This window comes from Macaca mulatta, chromosome 19 (assembly GCF_049350105.2).
Source record: "Macaca mulatta isolate MMU2019108-1 chromosome 19, T2T-MMU8v2.0, whole genome shotgun sequence".
Taxonomy (NCBI): domain Eukaryota; kingdom Metazoa; phylum Chordata; class Mammalia; order Primates; family Cercopithecidae; genus Macaca; species Macaca mulatta.
In genome coordinates, this window is record NC_133424.1 from 62059898 (window position 1) to 62078985 (window position 19088).

Consider the following 19088-nt stretch of genomic DNA (forward strand, 5'->3'; position numbering starts at 1 on the left):
CAAAGTGCTGGGATTACAGGCTTGAGCCACCGCGCCCGGCCTTTTTTGTATTTTTAGTAGATACTGGATTTCACCGTGTCAGCCAGGATGGTCTCGATCTCCTGACCTCGTGATCTGCCCGTCTCGGCCTCCCAGAGTGCTGGGATTACAGGCGTGAGCCACCGCACCCGGCCGATGTTTTAATATTATTAAATGGGGGTATTACTAAAATGAAAAGTTGAGGTTTTAACTTCTTTTTTGCGTACCAAGACCTCAAAATCCTGTGAATACTTTGTACTGATTGAATGCATCCATTGGACCAGCCACATTTCAAGTGCTGCAGCCTGTCACCTTGGGCGCGGTGGCTCAAGCCTGCAATCCCAGCGCTTCGGGAGGCTGAGGTGCTTGGCAGATCACTTGAGCCCAGGAGTTTGAGACCAGCCTGGGCAACATAGTGAGACCCTGTCTCTGCACAAAATTCAAAAAAATTTAACCAGACAGGGGGGTGCCCGCCTGTAGTCCCGGCTACTGGAGAGGCTGACGTGTGACAATCACCGGAGCCCAGGAAGTTGAGGTTGTAGTGAGCCATGATTACACCACTGCACTCCAGCCTGGGTGACGGAGAATGTGACCCTGTCTCAAAAAAAAAAAATCAATCTCAAAAGCTCAAGATCCGCTTGTGGGAACGAGCTGCCAAATTGACAGGGCCAGGCTAGCCCATTCTCCTTCCCTGTCTGTAAACTGAAACTGCCATTGGGGTTGTTGTAAGGGTTGGGCAGCGTGTATACTCCAAGCATGTAAGAATTCACTGGGTGGAGACTGGGCGCAGTGGCTCCTGCCGGGAATCCCAGGACTTTGGGAGGCTGAGGTGGGTGGATTGCTTACGCTCAGGAGTTCAACACCAGCCTGGTCAACATGGCGAAATCCTGCCTGTACTAAGAATACAAAAAATTAGCCAGGTATGTGGTTTCACATGCCTATATTCCCAGCTACCCTCGAGGCTGATCACCCCGAGTTTGAGAGATCAAGGCTGCAGTGAGCCAGGATTGCGCCATTGCATTCCCACCTGGGCAACTGGAATGAGACCCTGTCTCAAAAAAGAAAAAGTTGGCTGGGTGTGGTGGTTCGCATCTGTAATCCCAGCACTTTCGGAGGTCGAGGTGGGTGGATCACTTGAAGTGAGGAGGTCAGGATCAGCGTGGACAACATGGTGCAGTCCCGTCTCTACTGAAAATACAAAACTTAGCCAGACATGGTGGCGGGTCCCTGTAATCCCAGCTACTCAGGAGGCTGAAGCAGGAGAATCACTTGAATTCAGGAGGCAGAGGTTTCAGTGAGCTGAGATAGTGCCGCTGCACTCCAGCCTGGGCCACAGAGTGAGACTATGTCTCAAAAAAAAAAAGTTCATTGGGTGGAGAAGAGTATGGTGTTGGGGTTGTCCAGGCAGAGGAAACAGCTGTGCAAAGGCCCTGTGGTGAGGGAAAGCACACTGTGTTTGAGGTGTGCAGGGTCACAAGGTGTTAAGTGACTGGACAGTGAATGCTGAGGCTGGGCAGGTGGGCTGGCCCCAGCCATGTTGGACATGGGTGCAGGGATGAGTTCCGTGGGTGCTGGTGAAGACATTAGGCTCTATGCCATTTAGAGCCCCTGGCTAGTAGGGAGGTGACTGGGGAGTTGTTCAAGCCTGGACAGTACTCTGTCCACAGCATCTGTCCTGGGACTGACTCCCCTGTTAATGGAACCCTGCAGTTTTCTTTTTCTTTTTTTTTTTTGAGACAAGTCTCGCTCTTGTCCCCCAGGCTGGAGTGCAATGGTGCAATCTCAGTTCACTGCAATCTCCGCCTCCCGGGTTCAAGCGATTCTCCTGCCTCAACCTCCAGAGTAGCTGGGATTACAGGCACCTGCCACCACACTTGGCTAATTTTTGTATTTTTAGTAGAGACGGTGTTTCACCATATTGACTGGGCTGGTCTTGAACTCCTGACCTCAGGTGATCCACCCACCTCGGCCTCCCAAAATGCTGGGATTACAGGTGTGAGCCACCCTGCGCCCAGCCTGGGGCCCTGCAGTTTTCTCATTAATATCGAGTCTGAGTGTCTCTAGCTCAGTGGCTTACATCCCCACTGCTTACAACACACGTCTTAGCTTGTCACACTTCAGATTCTCAGGAGAAAATCTGATTCTACTCAGCCTATAGGGCCAAGATGAGGTCAGTGGCTGGGAGCAGTGGTCCACGCCTGTAATCCCAACACATTGAGGCCGAGGTGGGAGGATCTTTTGAACCTGGGAGTTGGGCATGCCATGGTAAAACCCTGTTTCTTTTTTTTTTTTTTTTTTTGAGATGGAGTCTCGCTTTGTCGCCCAGGTCGGAGTGCTGTGGTGCAATCTCAGCTCACTGCAAGCTTCACCTCCAGGTTCACGCCATTCTCCTGCCTCAGCCTCCTGAGTAGCTGAGACTACAGGTGCCCGCCACCACCCCCGGCTAATTTTTTTGTGTGTTTTTAGCCAGAATGGTCTCGATCTCCTGACCTGGTGATCCGCCTGTCTTGGCCTCCCAAAGTGCTGGGATTACAGGCGTGAGCCACTGCGCCTGGCCTTTTTTTCTTTTTCTTTTTTTTTTTTTTTTTTTTTTGAGACAGAGTTTTGCTCTGTCGGCCAGGCTGGAGTCCAGTGGCGCAATCTTGGCTCACTGCAACCTCTGCCTCCCAGGTTCAAGCGATTGTCCTACCTCAGCCTCCCGAGTAGCTGGAATTACAGGCATGTGCCATCATGCTCAGCTAATTTTTGTATTTTTGTAGAGACGGGGTTTCACCATGTTGGCCAGGCTGATCTCGAACTACTGACCTCAGGTGATCTACCTGCCTCGGCCTTCCAAAGTGATTACAGGCATGAGCCACGGCACCTGGCCGTGAAACCCCATTTCTACAAAAAATACAAAAATTATCCAGGAGTGGTGGTGCATAGCTGTAGTCCCAGCTACTTGGTTGTGTAGGTGACTGAGGGAGGAGGATCACTTGAGCCTAGGAGGCAATAGGTGAGCTGTGGTCATGGTTGTGCTACTGCACTCCAGCCTAGGTAACAGAGTGAGAGGGTCTCACAAAAACAAAAAACAAAACAAAAAAGGCTGGGTGAAAACTCTGTTTAAAAAAAAAAAAAAAACTCAGCCGGGCGCGGTGGCTCAAGCCTGTAATCCCAGCACTTTGGGAGGCTGAGACGGGCGGATCACAAGGTCAGGAGATCGAGACCATCCTGGCTAACACGGTGAAACCCCGTCTCTACTAAAAAATACAAAAAACTAGCCGGGCGAGGTGGCGGGCGCCTGTGGTCCCAGCTACTCCGGAGGCTGAGGCAGGAGAATGGCGTAAACCCGGGAGGCGGAGCTTGCAGTGAGCTGAGATCCGGCCACTGCACTCCAGCCTGGGCGACAGAGCCAGACTCAGTCTCAAAAAAAAAAAAAAAAAAAAAAAAAAACTCTATCTAAAAAAAAAAAAGAGGCCGGGCGCAGTGGCTCACCCCTGTAATCCCAGCACTTTGGGAGGCCCAGGCGGGCGGATCATGAGGTCAAGAGATCGAGACCATCCTGGCCAACGTGGTGAAACCCCGTTTCCACTAAAAATACAAAAATTAGCTGGGCATGGTGGCGTGCGCCTCTAGTCCCAGCTATTCGGGAGGCTGAGCCAGGAGAATCACTTGAACTCAGGAGATGGAGGTTGCAGTGAGCCGAGATCGCGCCACTGCACTCCAGCCTGGCGACAGAGCAAGACTCTGTCAAAAAAAAAAAAAAAAAAAGCCTGCTGGTGACCTCCCTAGGTTGACTCTCCAATCTCCAATCAGCTGTGGGTTCCACTGAGTAGGAGGCTGTGGGCCGGGCCACTTTTCTAGTAATCGGCGGTTGGCATGGTCAGTGATATGAGTGACATGAGGAGAGGCAGGATGGGTGGGGCTTGGGGATTGACTGGCCCTGTTTGGGGAACGGACAAGGCTGAAGTCAGGGTGAGGCCTGATGACTGGGTGTGGAGTGGGGATGCTGGGAGGAAAAGTGGTTTGAGGGAAGGTACCAAACCCAGTGCGAATGTGCTAGCCTGGGGGTCTAACTCCAGCTACAGTATCAGCAGCTTCCTGAGAGGAGGCTGACACAGGGAGTGGGAGGGGGCAGAGGCAGGGGCAGTCTTCCTGGGCTGACAAGATGCTCCAATGGCTTCCTCAAGCTGGTGCTTTTTCACCATGTAGGCTGGGCTGGTCTCAAACTCCCGACCTCAAGTGATCCACCTACCTTGGCCTCCCAAAATGTTGGGATTACAGGTGTGAGCCACTGCACTCAGCCTGGCCCCCCTTTTAAAGACACATTCCTTCCAGGGACTCATTTTGGCATCTGTCACCCATTCCAGGAAGCATTCTTGGATTCAGTTTAAATTTGAGGCTGAGCGCAGTGACTCACGCCTGTAATCCCAGCACTTTGGGAGGCCGGGGCAAGTGGATCACCTGAGGTCAGGAGTTCGAGACCAGCCCAGCCAACCTGGCAAAACCCCGTCTCTACTAAAAATACAGAAATTAGCCTGGTGTGGTGGGTGCCTATAGTCCCAACTACTAGGGAGGCTGAGGCAGGAGAGTCGTTTGAACCCGGGAGGCACAGGTTGCAGTGAGCTGAGATCGCACCACTGCACTTCCAGCCTGGGTGACTGAGCGAGGCTCCATCTCAAAAAAAAAAAAATCTGAGGCCCCTCCTCTAGGCTTCTATAGTGTCCTGGGAATTGGCAACAGGACATTTATGACTTGTACTATTATTTCTTGTGTCCATATTTGGCGCCTCTGCTGCCTCTTCAGTCCTCAAGGTCACATTCTCTCACGTCCATCAGTTGCCGTCGCCCAGCTGGGGCACACGCAAACTGCAGGGTGGTGGTGGTTGGTGTTCAGGTGTTTGTGGGGTAGGGGGAGCAGAGATAGGGAGCCTTCCTGTTGCTCTGTCTTCCCCGCTGTGGACATGCTGATGAAATGGTCTCAGGTAACCTCACCTGCCTGTTCTTGGCACAGGCCACAAACTCACCCTGCTTTGTTTATTTGCTTGGCCGTCTTATTACCTCTGTTATTACCTCTGTGTGAAGGCTTTTTTGGTGTCTTAGACCCCTCAGGCTGCTATACCAGAATACCATAGACTGGGTGGCTTATAAGCAACAGAGATTTGGCTGGACTTGGTGGCCCACGCCTGTAATCCTAGCACTTTGGGAGGCCGAGGCGGGTGGATCGCCTGAGGTGGGGAGTTCAAGACCAGCCTGACCAAGATGGAGAAACCCTGTCTCTACTAAAAATACAAAATTAGTCGGGCGTGGTGGCGCATACCTGTAATTCCAGCTTCTCAGGAGGCTGAGGCAGGAGAATCAGCTTCAACCCAGGAGGCAGAGGTTGCGGTGAGCTGAGATCGCGCCACTGCACTCCAGCCTGGGTCACAAGAGCAAAACTCCGTCTCAAAAAAAGAAAAAGTAAAAAGAGAATTGTGAGGGGACACAGACCACAACAGGACGTCTTGCTCACAACCGTACCCTCCTGTCCAGCACAGTAAATAGCAGGCGGTGCCCAAAGATTGTCATTACTCTGAGTCACACAGGAAGTTCTGGGCTTTCACCCCGTAAGGCAACAGTGACTCAAACTCTACAGCCTAAGAACGAGCAGCCTGATGCAGGGTACCGGGTGGGCAGGAGGGGACAGGGCCAAGTTCAAGCCGCACACAGAACTGAACACATCACGGGGGTAGAAGATATTTGTTGTTGACGTCTCTGCCTTTTCTCTAAGGGGATGGTGAGGGAGGCCAGTGGGCCAGGGCATAGGGGCAGTAGGTACAGGAATGAGGGCTGACCCAGCTGGCCTCACCACACCCCTCCTCCTCAGCTGGCGTTGCAGACGGGGCGCGAACCCCCACCCATTTGGCGAGTCCAGAAGGCCCTTCTGCAGAAATTCACTCCAGAGATCAAGGACGGCCAGAGGCAGTTTTGTGCCACCAGTAATGTAAGCCTGCAAAGGGGACCAAGGACGTGGGAGCCCCGGGGTGTGGTGTCTAGGAGCTGGGGTTCCCCTTAGCGGGGCTGTGACTCACTCCACAGTGTACCTGGAAGGGGGCCCCCTGCTGCCGGGAGACTCCAGGCAGCTACCATGGTAGCCCAGGGCACAGGGGTGTTGGCCGTCTGGCTGGCAGTGTGACGAATTTCCTCATGTGCCTCTTTCTCCCCATAGTATTTGGGGTATTTTGGGGACGCAAAAAATCGGTACCAGCGCCTCTATGTAAAGTTCCTGGAAAATGTCAATAAGAAGGACTACGTGAGGGTCTGTGCTCGGAAACCCTGGCATCGGCCCCCAGTGCCAGTCAGGTACCAACCACGGGGGACACAGGGGCAGGTAGTATGCAGCGCCGACAGGCATGGGGGTGGAGCATGCACGAGAGAAGGCTAGAGAGTGGGAGGTGGGGACAGAGCCCAGAGAGAGGGGGGGACAGAGACCCGGGGGGGGGGGACAGAGACCCAGAAAGAGAAGGGACAGAGACCCAGAGAGAGGGGGGGACAGAGACCCAGAGAGAGGGGGGGACAGAGACCCAGAGAGAGGGGGGGACAGAGACCCAGAAAGAGAAGGGACAGAGACCCAGAGAGAGGGGGGGACAGAGACCCAGAAAGAGAAGGGACAGAGACCCAGAGGGGGGGGGGACAGAGACCCAGAAAGAGAAGGGACAGAGACCCAGAGACAGGAGGACAGAGAACCAGAGACATGAGGGAGATGGAGACTCAGAAGGAGACAGAGACCCAGAGAAAAAGAGGGGCAGAGATGGGGGAGGATAGAGATCCAGAGAAAGGGAAACAGAGACCCAGACATGGGAGGGGAGAGAGCCTCACAGAAGAGTACAGAGACCTGGGGTGGACAGAGACCCAGAAAGAGGGCAACAGAGACTCACAGAAGGAGGGGAACAGAGACCCAGAGAGGGAGGGGAACAGAGACCCAGAGAGGGAGGGGAACAGACACCCAGAGAGGGAGGGGAACAGACACCCAGAGAGGGAGGGGGTCAGACACCCAGAGAGGGAGGGGGTCAGACACCCAGAGAGGGAGGGGAACAGACACCCAGAGAGGGAGGGGGTCAGACACCCAGAGAGGGAGGGGGTCAGACACCCAGAGAGGGAGGGGAACAGACACCCAGAGAGGGAGGGGGACAGAGACCCAGAGAGGGAGGGGAACAGACACCCAGAGAGGGAGGGGGTCAGACACCCAGAGAGGGAGGGGGTCAGACACCCAGAGAGGGAGGGGGTCAGACACCCAGAGAGGGAGGGGGTCAGACACCCAGAGAGGGAGGGGAACAGACACCCAGAGAGGGAGGGTAACAGAGACCCAGAGAGGGAGGGGGTCAGAGTCCCAGAGAGGGAGGGTAACAGAGACCCAGAGAGGGAGGGGGTCAGAGTCCCAGAGAGGGAGGGTAACAGAGACCCAGAGAGGGAGGGTAACAGAGACCCAGAGAGGGAGGGGGTCAGAGTCCCAGAGAGGGAGGGTAACAGAGACCCAGAGAGGGAGGGTAACAGAGACCCAGAGAGGGAGGGGGACAGAGACCCAGAGAGGGAGGGGGACAGAGACCCAGAGAGGGAGGGGGTCAGAGTCCCAGAGAGGGAGGGGGTCAGACACCCAGAGAGGGAGGGTAACAGACACCCAGAGAGAGGAGGGGACAGTATGAGAGAAGCTGTTTCTGTGCCTAGGGCACTGAGCAGGGGCAATGAGGAGAACTTGGGTTCTCGGGGGCTACTGACTACCTTCCCTTCTCTGTTCCCTTCTAGACGCTCTGGGCAGGCCAAGAACCCCACATCTGCTGGGGGTAGCTCTGCACCTCCCCCTAAGGCCCCAGCACCACCTCCCAAGCCTGAGACCCCTGAAAAGACGACATCTGAAAAGCCCCCAGAGCAGACGCCTGAGACGGCTATGCCTGAGCCCCCTGCCCCCGAGAAGCCCTCCCTCCTGCGGCCTGTCGAGAAGGAAAAGGAGAAGGAGAAGGTGACGCGTGGGGAGCGGCCACTGCGGGGCGAGCGGGCCGCCAGCGGACGGCAGACGCGGCCAGAGCGGAGTCTCGCCACAGGACAGCCTGCCACATCCCGGCTGCCTAAAGCCCGGCCTACCAAGGTGAAGGCTGAACCGCCCCCTAAGAAGAGGAAGAAATGGCTGAAGGAGGCAGGGGGCAACGCTGCGGCAGGCGGGGGCCCACCAGGCAGCTCCTCGGACTCGGAGTCCTCCCCTGGAGCCCCCAGCGAGGACGGTGAGGCCCCAGGCAGCCTCAGGGCTGCAGGGGTGGGTGGGAAAGGGACGACACAGGTGAGGGCTGTCCAGAGGGCTCTAGGTAGCCTCAGCAGGATGGTAACAACTAGTATGTTACAGATAATGGCAGCAGCTGACAGTCACGGGGCATCTAACTGTACAACAGGCTGCCTGCTAAGAAGCTGATGGATGTTAACTTGTGTAATTTTCACCCATCCTAGTAGGTAGATACTGTTACCCTCATCTACAGGTGAGGAAGCCGAGGCACCAAGAGACGGCAGCATAGTCTGTGTTGGGTGCCCACCAGAGTTGCAACTGAGCCCAGGGTGCCTCGGACTCTACTCTTCAGTGCTGCGTTCTGCCTCGTAACAGGCAGGATTTGAGGGCTGAGGAAGATGTGGGACTAGGTGGCTGTCCTGGAGACTCTGTGATGGTGGGGTTTCCTATGAGGCCCTGGGTGACACTGAGAAAGAGGCATAATCTCTTGTGCCTTAATGATCTCACCTGTAAAATGGGTTCATAACAGACGAAGGTCATAGGAGAGTGCCGATCTTTAGTAGACACCACTTGTGTACTCCATGTCTGCCCAGCACACTGCCACATCCTCAGTGCTTTTGATGATGTCCGGTTAGGCCGGGCACAGTGGCTTGCACTTGTAATCCCAACACTTTGGGAGGCCAGGGCAGGCAGATCAGGTGAGGTCAGGAGTTCAAGACCAGCTTGGCCAACATGGTGAAACCCCGTCTTTACTAAAAAATACAAAAATTAGCTGGGCACGGTGGCACATGCCCGTAATCCCAGCTACTCGGGAGGCTGAGGCAGGAGAATCACTTGAACCTGGGAGGCAGAGGTTACAGTGAGCTGAGATCAGGCCACTGCACTCCAGCCTGGGAGACAGAACAAGACTCCATCTCAAAAAAAAAAAAAATATGTCTGGTTAGTGATGACAATAACAACAACAAAAAAAAATATATATATTCACATATGTACAGTAAGGGTAACAGCTGACTTTTGTTAAGTGCTTACTATGTGCCAGGAATCATTTTAAACATTTGCCTACAGGCTTACTTGACCTTTACCTAATAAACCCTGTGAGATAGCTTATTAGAATTATCCTCATTTTAAAGATGGGGGCCGGGTGTGGTGGCTCACACCTGTAATCCCTCCACTTTGGGAGGCCGAGGTGGTAGGATCACTTGAGCTCAAGAGTTAGAGATGAGCCTGGGCAACATAGTGAGACCCCCATCTCTACAAAAAAATGTTTTAAAAATTAGCTGGGCTTAGTGGCGAATGCCTGTTGTCCCAGCTACTCAGGAGGCTGAGGCAGAAGGATCACTTGAGCTCATGAGTTCAAGGCTATGGTGAGCTATGATTATACCACTGCTTTCCAGCCAGGGTGACAGAATTAGACCCTGTCTCTAAGGATAGCTTCTTAAATAAATAAAAGATGAGGAAACTGAGGTACCGAGCGGTGATGGGACTTGGTCAGGGCCACACAGTTTTTAATCTCTGTTTTTAACAGAGATTAGAAATACAGCCACTCAAGGCCGGGTGCGGTGGCTCATGCCTGTAATCCCAGCACTTTGGGAGGCCAAGGTGGGCAGATCACAAGGTCAGGAGATCGAGACCATCCTGGCTAACACAGTGAAACCCCGTCTCTACTAAAAGACACACACAAAAAAATTAGCCAGGCGTGGTGGCAGGCGCCTGTAGTCCCAGCTACTCGGGAGGCTGAGGCAGGAGAATAGCGTGAACCCAGGAGGCGGAGGTTGCAGTGAGCCGAGATCACACCATTGCGTTCCACTCTGGGCGACAGATGGAAACTCTGTCTCAACAAATGAATGAATGGCTCTTTCTCGGGGTTGTCCAGGGTCCCAGTTTCCTTCCCTCTTGTTGAGGAGCTGTCTGCCTTGTTGCTGGGGTCATGACCCCTTTCCAGTGAGCCCAAGCCCAGTTTTTGCCTTTGGCTACCCCACAGACCTTCCCCAGTACCCCCAAATCCCATCAAGCTCTTTGTCCTGGCTTCCCTATCTTAGGGACCGCACCTCTGGCTACACAGTCACCTGACCAGACTTCCCAGGAGCCATTCTCACCTCTTTTTTTTTTTTTTTTTTTTTTTTTTTGAGACGGAGTCTCACTGTCACCCAGGTTGAAGTACAGTGGCGTGATCTTGGCTCACTGCACGCTCTGCCTTCCGGGTTCATTCTCCTGCCTCAGCCTCCTGAGTAGCTGGGACTACAGGTGCCCACCACCACACCCGGCTAATTTTTGTGTTTTTAGTAGAGATGAGGTTTTACCATGTTGGCCCAGGGTGGTCTCGAACTCCTGACCTCAGGCAATCCGCTCGCCTCAGTCTCACAAAGTGCTGGGATCACAGGCTGAGCCACCGTACCCAGCCTTTCTCTTTTCCTTTTCTACCTATCGCCCCCACAGCCGGGCAGCTCCCAGCCCTGCCTGGCCCCATCACCTGCACTCTTTCCCAGACCTGCCCAGCTCAGCCTCGTCCTCTGCTTCCAGCCCTGCCCCACCTCCATTTGTTCCTAGCTGGTCCATCAGCCTGGACTTCAGCCTCACTCCTCCAGTCTGTCCGCTAGTTGGCTTTAGGAGGCATCTTTCTACACTTATACTCACCCCTTCCCTGCTCTCAGCTCTCCCATGTTTCCCTAGTACCCACCAGAAAAAGCCCTTGCCCTTTCTGCCTCGTGTTGGAGGCCCAGTATGGTTTGGCCTGCACTGACCTGTCCACTCCCAGCTCCCATCTCCTCCATCAGCCTTGCCTCTTTATGATCTGACCTCTCTGGACGCACTCTTTTGGAAACCAACAATGCTGCTGCTTTAGACTTAAGTGAAGCCACAATTAACTGCTCTGAGCTCTCTCTCAAGGCTCAGCCTTTGTTTGACCTTGAACAAGGGTGACTCTGATGCCTCCTGTGAGCTTCTTTTTTTTTTTTTTTTTTTTTGAGACAAGGTCTCACTCTTTATTTCCAGTGCAATGGTGCAATCTCGGTTCACTGCAACCTCTGCCTCCCGGGTTCAAGCGATTCTCCTGCCTCAGCCTCCCAAGTAGCTGGGATTACAGGCGCCTGACACCACATTCAGCTAATTTTGTATTTTTAGGAGAGACGGAGTTTCTCCATGTTGGTCAGGCTGTTCTCGAACTCCCGACCTCAGGTGATCCACCTGCCTTGGCCTCCCAAAGGGCTGAGATTACAGGCATGAGCCACCATGCCCAGCCCCTTTGTTTTTTTTTTTTTTTTGAGATAGAGTTTTACTCTTGTTACCCAGGCTGGAGTGCAATGGTGGGATCTCTGCTCACCGCAACCTCCGCCTCCCAGGTTCAAGGGATTCTCCTGCCTCAGCTTCCCGAGTAGCTGGGACTACAGGCATGCTCCACCATGCCCGGCCAATTTTGTATTTCTTAGTAGAGATGGGATTTCTCCATGTTGGTCAGGCTGGTCTCGAATTCCTGACCTCAGGTGATCCACCAGCCTTGGCCTCCCAAAGTGCTGGGATTACAGGAGGCTACAGCACTTTACGGGCCACAGTGCCCGGCTTTTTTTTTTTCTTTTTCTTTTTTTTTTTGAGACTAGGTTCACTCTGCCACCCAGGCTGTGCAATGGCACAGTCTTGACTCACTGCAACCTCCACTTCCTGGGTTCAAGCCATCCTCCTGCCTCAGCCTCCTGAGTAGCTGGGATTATAGGCGTGTGCCACCACGCCTGGCTAATTTTTGTATTTTTAGTAGAGACAGGGTTTTACCGTGTTGGCCAGGCTGGTATCAAACTCCTGACTTCAGGTGGTCTGCCTCAGCCTCCCAAAGTGCTGGGATGACAGGTGTGAGCCACTGTGCCCGGCCTTCTCTGAGCTTCTTGCAGTTCCTGTGGTTCTGCCACAAGAGCACGTGGCACTGGTGCTTGCCTGTCAGTCTTCCCTAGTGGACTTGGACCTCCTGAAAGCAGGGATTTCTCTTCTGGTCCCCAGTGTTGAGAACAGCATCTGCTACACAGGTGGTCTCAGAGGAAGTTGGGATAACGAGCCTGCGTCCTGTCTTTTCTGCAGAGCGGGCAGTACCTGGGCGTCTGCTGAAAACCCGGGCGATGCGGGAGATGTACCGGAGCTATGTGGAGATGTTGGTGAGCACAGCACTTGACCCAGACATGATCCAGGCCCTGGAGGACACGCATGGTGAGCTGAGGCCTGCGGAGGAGGGGTGGGGGCTGACTCGGTCTGAGGGAGCAGGTGCTGAGGGCTTGGACCTGGTCTGAGAGAGGAGGGGCTGGGACCTGGAGTCCTGGGTCTGAGGGAGGAAGTCCCTGGGTCTGAGGGAGGAGGGGCTGGGGGCCTAGACTCCCGGGTTTGAGGGAGGAGCAGCTGGGGGTCTGGACTCCCGAGTCTGAGGAAGGAGGGGCTGGGGGTCTGGACTCCTAGGTCTGAGGGAGGAGGGGCTGGGGGTCTGGACTCCTGGGTCTGAGGGAGGAGGGGCTGGGGTCTGGACTCCTGGGTCTGAGGGAGGAGGAGCTAAGGCCTGGACCTGGTCTGAGGGAGGAGGGGCTGGGGCCTAGAGTCCTGAGTCTGAGGGAGGAGGTCCCTGGGTCTGAGGGAGAAGGGGCTGGGGGCCTGGACTCCTGGGTCTGAGGGAGGAGGGGCTGAGGACCCGGACTCCTGGGTCTGAGGGAGGAGGGGCTGGGGGCCTGGACTCCTGGGTCTGAGGGAGGAGGGGCTGGGGGCCTGGACTCCCGGGTCTGAGGGAGGAGGGGACTGGGATTGGACTCCCGGGTCTGAGGGAGGAGGGGACTGGGATTGGACTCCCGGGTCTGAGGGAGGAGCAGCTGGGGGCCTGGACTCCCGGGTCTGAGGGAGGAGCAGCTGGGGGCCTGGACTCCCGGGTCTGAGGGAGGAGCAGCTGGGGGCCTGGACTCCCGGGTCTGAGGGAGGAGCAGCTGGGGGTCTGGACTCCTGGGTCTGAGGGGCAAGGGAGCTGGGGCCAAGACTCCTGGGTCTGAAGGAGGAGGGGACTGGGGCCTTTACTTTTGTCTCTGAGTGGGAAGGGGATTTGGGGACCCAGACTCCATGACCCCACCTTGGCCCCCGTGCTTTGTGGGGCTGTGGCCTTCCTGACACCATGTCCTCATCCATCAGACGAGCTGTACCTGCCCCCCATGCGGAAGATCGACGGCCTGCTGAATGAGCACAAGAAGAAAGTCCTGAAGCGGCTGTCGCTAAGCCCAGCCCTGCAGGTGCCTGGGGGTCTGGGCGGGGGGTGTCTGGGGCCCAGGGTCCACATAGAGAAGACATGTACGTGTTGGCTGCTATTGGGGAGGGTGATTCTTGGAAGGAGATCGTCCTTCTGGGCTCAGATGGAAGAAAAGTTGAGGGCAGGACTGTCAGGAGATCTCTGGGTTCTCAACAGCTGTGAAGCCCACGTGGGGAGGAGCTGTGGGCCTTGGGGCGGTGGAGGGGAGGTTTTGAAAGGCTAGGCTGTTGTTGCAGAGAGTAAGTGTGGAGCCAAACATAGACTAGGCCTGCACCCAAGGCTGGCGCTGGACTGGTAGCTTCTTCGTGAGTCCAATGCAGGCTATTAGGATCCCAGGCTTCCGTGTTAAGTCATCTGTATGATTTCCCTTCTGGGATATTCTGGGATGGAATATCAGGGCTCTGAAATCCAATGGTAAACTAAACTGGCTCTGAGGATTCTGGTTGGGATGTTAGTGTGGCACTTAGAATTCCGGGATAGAGTGTTAGGGTAACTGAGGCTTCTGGAATCGAATGTTATTCTGGCTTTGAGAATTCTGGAAGACTTGTAGTGAGTCTGAGAATTCTAGGCTGATACTAAGAATTCTGGGATAGGCTGTGAGGCTGGCGCTGAGATGGCTGGTGGGAAGTTAGTCTTAGAAGATATACAGGGAGGCCGGGCGCGGTGACTCATGCCTGTGATCCTAGCACTTTGGGAAGCCAAGGCTGGCCTGAGGTCAAGAGTTCGAGACCACCCTGGCCAACAGGGTGAAATCCTGTCTCTACTCAAAATAAAAAATTAGCTGGGTGTGGTGGGGGGCGCCTGTAGTTTTAGCTTCCCGGGAGGCTGAGGCAGGAGAATTGGTTGAACCCAGGAGGTGGAGCTTGCAGTGAGCCGAGATGGCACCACTGCACTCCAGCCTGGGCGACAGAGCAAAGGCTGTCTCCAAAAAGGAAAATATATGGGGAAATATTAGTCTGACTCTGAGAATTTTGAGTGAGATAGTAGTTTTCTCAGAATGATGGGTGGGATGTTAGAATGACTGATAATTCTGGAATGGATTCTTAGACTGGTACGGAGAAATCTAAGCTGGAATGTTATGCTGGCTCTGAAAATTTGGGGGTAGAGTGCTGGGTGAGTTGGAAAATTCTGGGTAGCATTAGGTTATAAAAACTCTGGAGGGGCCGGGCGCGGTGGCTCAAGCCTGTAATCCCAGCACTTTGGGAGGCCGAGACGGGCGGATCACGAGGTCGGGAGATCGAGACCATCCTGGCTAACACGGTGAAACCCCGTCTCTACTAAAAAAATACAAAAAACTAGCCGGGCGAGGTGGTGGGCGCCTGTAGTCCCAGCTACTCGGGAGGCTGAGGCAGGAGAATGGCGTGAACCCGGGAGGCGGAGCTTGCAGTGAGCTGAGATCCGGCCACTGCACTCCAGCCTGGGGGACAGAGCGAGACTCCGTCTCAAAAAAAATAAAAAATAAAAAATAAAAACTCTGGAGGATATGAATCTAGTCTATAAATTCTGAGACGGATTGTTAGGCTGGCACTGAGGATTCTGGTGAGATGTTACACTAGGGTGGATAATCCCGGTGTAGGATATTAGGGTAGGTCTGAGAAGTATGTGTTATTAGTCGGGAGTTAGAATTCTAGGGTAGATGACTGGGTGCGATGGCTCACACCAGTAATCCCAGTACTTTGGGAGGCTAAGGCAGGCGGATCACGAGGTCAGGAGATCAAGACCATCCTGGCTAACATGGTGAAACCCCGTCTCTACTAAAAATATAGAAAAAATTAGCCAGGCATGGTGGTGGGTGCCTGTAGTCCCAGCTACTTGGGAGGCTGAGGCAGGAGAATGGTGTGAGCCCAGGAGGTGGAGTTTGCAGTGAGCCGAGGTCGCGCCACTGCGCTCCAGCCTGGGCGACAGAGTGAGACTTTGTCTCAAAAAAAAAAAAAAAAAAAGAATTCTGCGGTAGATGGTTAGGATGGGACTGAGAATTCTGGGGTAGATGGTTAGGATGGGAGTGGGAATTCTGGGGTAGATGGTTAGGATGGGACTGGGAATTCTGGGATAGATGGTTAGGATGTGAGGGGGAATTCTGGGATAGGTGGTTAGGATGGGAGTGGGAATTCTGGGGTAGATGGTTAGGATGGGGCTGGGAATTCTGGGATGGATGGTTAGGATGTGAGGGGGAATTCTGGGATAGATGGTTAGGATGGGGCTGGGAATTCTGGGATAGATGGTTAGGATGTGAGGGGGAATTCTGGGATAGGTGGTTAGGATGTGAGTGGGAATTCTGGGGTAGATGATTAGGATGGGAGTGGGAATTCTGGGGTAGATGGTTAGGATCAGGCTGGGAATTCTGGGATAGATGGTTAGGATGTGAGGGGGAATTCTGGGATAGATGGTTAGGATATGAGGGGGAATTCTGGGATAGATGGTTAGGATGGGGCTGGGAATTCTGGGGTAGATGGTTAGGATGGGACTGGGAATTCTGGGATAGATGGTTAGGATGGGACTGGGAATTCTGGGATAGGTGGTTAGGATGTGAGTGGGAATTCTGGGATAGATGGTTAGGATATGAGGGGGAATTCTGGCATAGATGGTTAGGATGGGGCTGGGAATTCTGGGGTAGATGGTTAGGATGGGGCTGGGAATTCTGGGGTAGATGGTTGGATGGGAGTGGGAATTCTGGGGTAGATGGTTAGGATGGGGCTGGGAATTCTGGGATAGATGGTTAGGATGGTGCTGGGAATTCTGGGGTAGAATTTTGGGTGACACTGAGAATTTGAGCCAGGCCAGAAAGCACAGTGTAAGCTTCACTGGTCAGGCCCAGCCTCCTCTGTCCTTTGAGGAGACCAAGACTCCAGTTGTCTCTGCTGATCTGCAAACTGGGGGAAACTGAGGCACGGATCTGAGGCCTGGCTGTTGAGTTTGGGGTGTGTGGGTCCAGGGCGGTGTCCAGCTGACCCATCGGCTTCCCGCAGGATGCCCTGCACACGTTCCCACAGCTGCAAGTGGAGCAGAGTGGGGAGGGCTCCCCGGAAGAGGGGGCTGTGCGGCTGCGGCCCGCTGGGGAACCGTACAACCGCAAGACACTCAGCAAGCTCAAGAGGAGCGTGGTCAGAGCCCAGGTGGGCCCTGGGGCCAGGGCTGGGAGTGGGGAGTGTGGCAGTGTGTGCGGAGGGAGGAGAGGGGCTGCCCAGCGCCGGGCCAGAGGGGCTGAGGCATCTCCACTCCTACCCAGGAGTTCAAGGTCGAGCTGGAAAAGTCGGGATACTATACGCTCTACCATTCACTCCACCACTATAAATACCACACCTTCCTGCGCTGCCGGGACCAGGTGAGCCCCACCCACAGCACCCATCACCCTGGGATTCCAACCCTTGTGACCTCCTCTCGGGATCCGAGGGTCCAAGCCCAGCCCCATCCTGCCGCAGACCCAAGAGTTCAGGTCTTTCTAACTTGGACTTAAGGATGCAGCCCCCAGCCCTGGTCTCCCTGGGACACTGACATCTGACTCCCCAGGTCCCAGCCCCTTCCCTCCCCAGAGGCCGCTGTGCCACCCTTCCCAGTGCCGTGTTTGACCCCTGCAGACCCTGGCCATCGAGGGCGGCGCCGAGGACCTGGGCCAGGAGGAGGTGGTCCAGCAGTGCATGCGGAACCAGCCGTGGCTGGAACAGCTCTTTGATTCCTTCAGTGACCTGCTGGCCCAAGCACAGGCCCACAGCCGCTGTGGGTGACCCTGCCCCAGCCTGTGACGGGGGCGCCTCCTCCATGAACCAAGAACTAGGACAGAACCGTGTCCTCAGGAGCTAACCCCTGGGCTCCGTCGCCGGGAAATGGGGTCATGGGTCAGGGTGTGTCTGTGCTGCCCCCTCCAGGGCAGGGTTCAGAGTCCGACTCCCCCCTCTCCCGAGCCCCCTCCACTCCCTCCCCATTCCTCCCACTGTTCGGTGTACAGAGAAATTATTTATATATATGTATAAATGTCTATTTAGTAACGGTTTCCCTCTCCCCTTGCCCCGACCCCCCCTCCACAGCCACAGCCCCCGCCCCCTCCACCTTGTACATAATGTATAGGAAAAGTCTATGTATGGCTGGGGGGGTGGGGTGGCTTCAGAGAGCTGGGGGACCCCTTCCCCCCAAGTCCCCCCTGCAGGCCAAGATCTTTGCTAAAGGCCATTCCCTCCCCAGGGCATTTGGCATCGGGTGGGAGGGGAAAACGCATCTTGTTAATTATTTTTAATCTTATTTATTGTACATACCTGGGGCAGGGGGCTGGGGAGGTGGAGAGGGGAGAAGGGTCCCCTCTCTCTGCCCCTCCCACTCCTTTTCTACGGCGATTTGTCTGTGTCTGGCCCCCACCCGCTGCCCCCCCCCCTTGTTGTCTGGATGTGGTTCTATTTTTTATCGGTCTCCTTTCCCCTCCTCCCTGTTCTCGCCCCCTCCACCCCACCCCCTGCTCCCACCACCCTTTGTCTCTTGCTCTTTCTTGGGCTTCTGTACAACTCAACTTGTATACACTGTGTACACACAACCAGCCAAACGAAAACCCAACGGCAAACACTTTACCGGCAGGCTGGAGTGCCTCTGTCCTGCGGCGCTGGGGTGGGTGGCAGTGGTGGCAGGGGCAGAGGGTCTGGAACAGGACTTTCCTAGAGCCCTGGGCAGTGGGGGGCCTGAGGCTGGCATATGTTCTGTGTCCCCACGCAGCAAAGTATCCCACCCTGAAATTTAATGACTTCAGATAACACATACTTATCATTGGAGGGTTTCTTTTGTTTTTTAGCTAAAGACAGGATTTCGCTCTGTCACCTAGGCTGGAGTGTAGTGGTGTGATCATAGCTCACTGCAGCCTCCAACTCCCTGGCTCAAGCGATCCTCCTGCCTCAGCCTCCCAAAGTGACGGGATTATAGGCAAGAGCCACTGTGCCTGGCTCTGTGTTCCTTATGTTACCCAGGCTGGCCTTGAACTTCTGGGCTTAAAGGATCCTCCTGCCCCAGTCTCAAGTAGCTGGCATTACAGGTGCATGCCACCACACCCAGCTCAAACCCTGTGGGTTTTTTTTTTTTTTTTTTTTTTTTTTGGAGACAAAGTGTCGCTCTGTTGCCCAGGCTGGAGTGCAGTGGTTCAGTCTTGGCTCATGCAACCTCAACCTCCCCAGTTCAAGCGATTCTCCTGCCTCAGCCTCCCAAGTAGCTGGGATTACAGGGGCCTACCACTACATCCGGCTAACTTTTGTATTTTTAGTAGAAACGGGGGTTTCACCATGTTGGCCAGGCTCGTCTCGAACTCCTGACCTCAAGTGATGCGCCAGCCTCAGCCTCTCAAAGAGATTACAGGTGTGAGCCACCGCACCTGGCCTCAAGTCCTGTATTGAATCCAAGTGAGCGGTCCATGGTACAGCACTCTCGGAGTTCCCCAAGAGCTTGTAGAAATGTAGAATCCGCACGGGCAGCAGACAAGGAGAGGGCAGGTCGAATAGGACTGTTTCCCCTCCTCCCACCCTTAAAGGAAAAGATGGAGAATCTCAGGCTGTTGCTCCGATCTACTTGATCAGAACCCACTTTTTAGTAAAATGCCAAGAGGATTCTCAAGCAC

General features: G+C 54.7%; 1 protein-coding gene across 3 annotated transcripts in view; it reads left to right on the forward strand.

The window, feature by feature from the left end:
* PRR12 (proline rich 12) overlaps positions 1–18057 on the forward strand; it is a 37699-nt gene extending 19642 nt beyond the window's left edge. For 2 of the 3 annotated variants that reach the window (XM_077980809.1, XM_077980808.1), the window contains exons 6-13: positions 5863–5979; positions 6205–6338; positions 7779–8251; positions 12310–12435; positions 13390–13487; positions 16471–16617; positions 16731–16826; positions 17080–17477. In XM_077980809.1, the coding sequence (XP_077836935.1) occupies positions 5863–5979; positions 6205–6338; positions 7779–8251; positions 12310–12435; positions 13390–13487; positions 16471–16617; positions 16731–16826; positions 17080–17226 (1338 nt within the window). In that variant the 3' untranslated portion in view covers positions 17227–17477. Of the gene's footprint in view, positions 1–5862; positions 5980–6204; positions 6339–7778; positions 8252–12309; positions 12436–13389; positions 13488–16470; positions 16618–16730; positions 16827–17079 lie in introns of all 3 variants that reach the window. The other variant, XM_015124585.3, reaches the window with a different exon arrangement.
* Positions 18058–19088: the final 1031 nt, after the last annotated feature.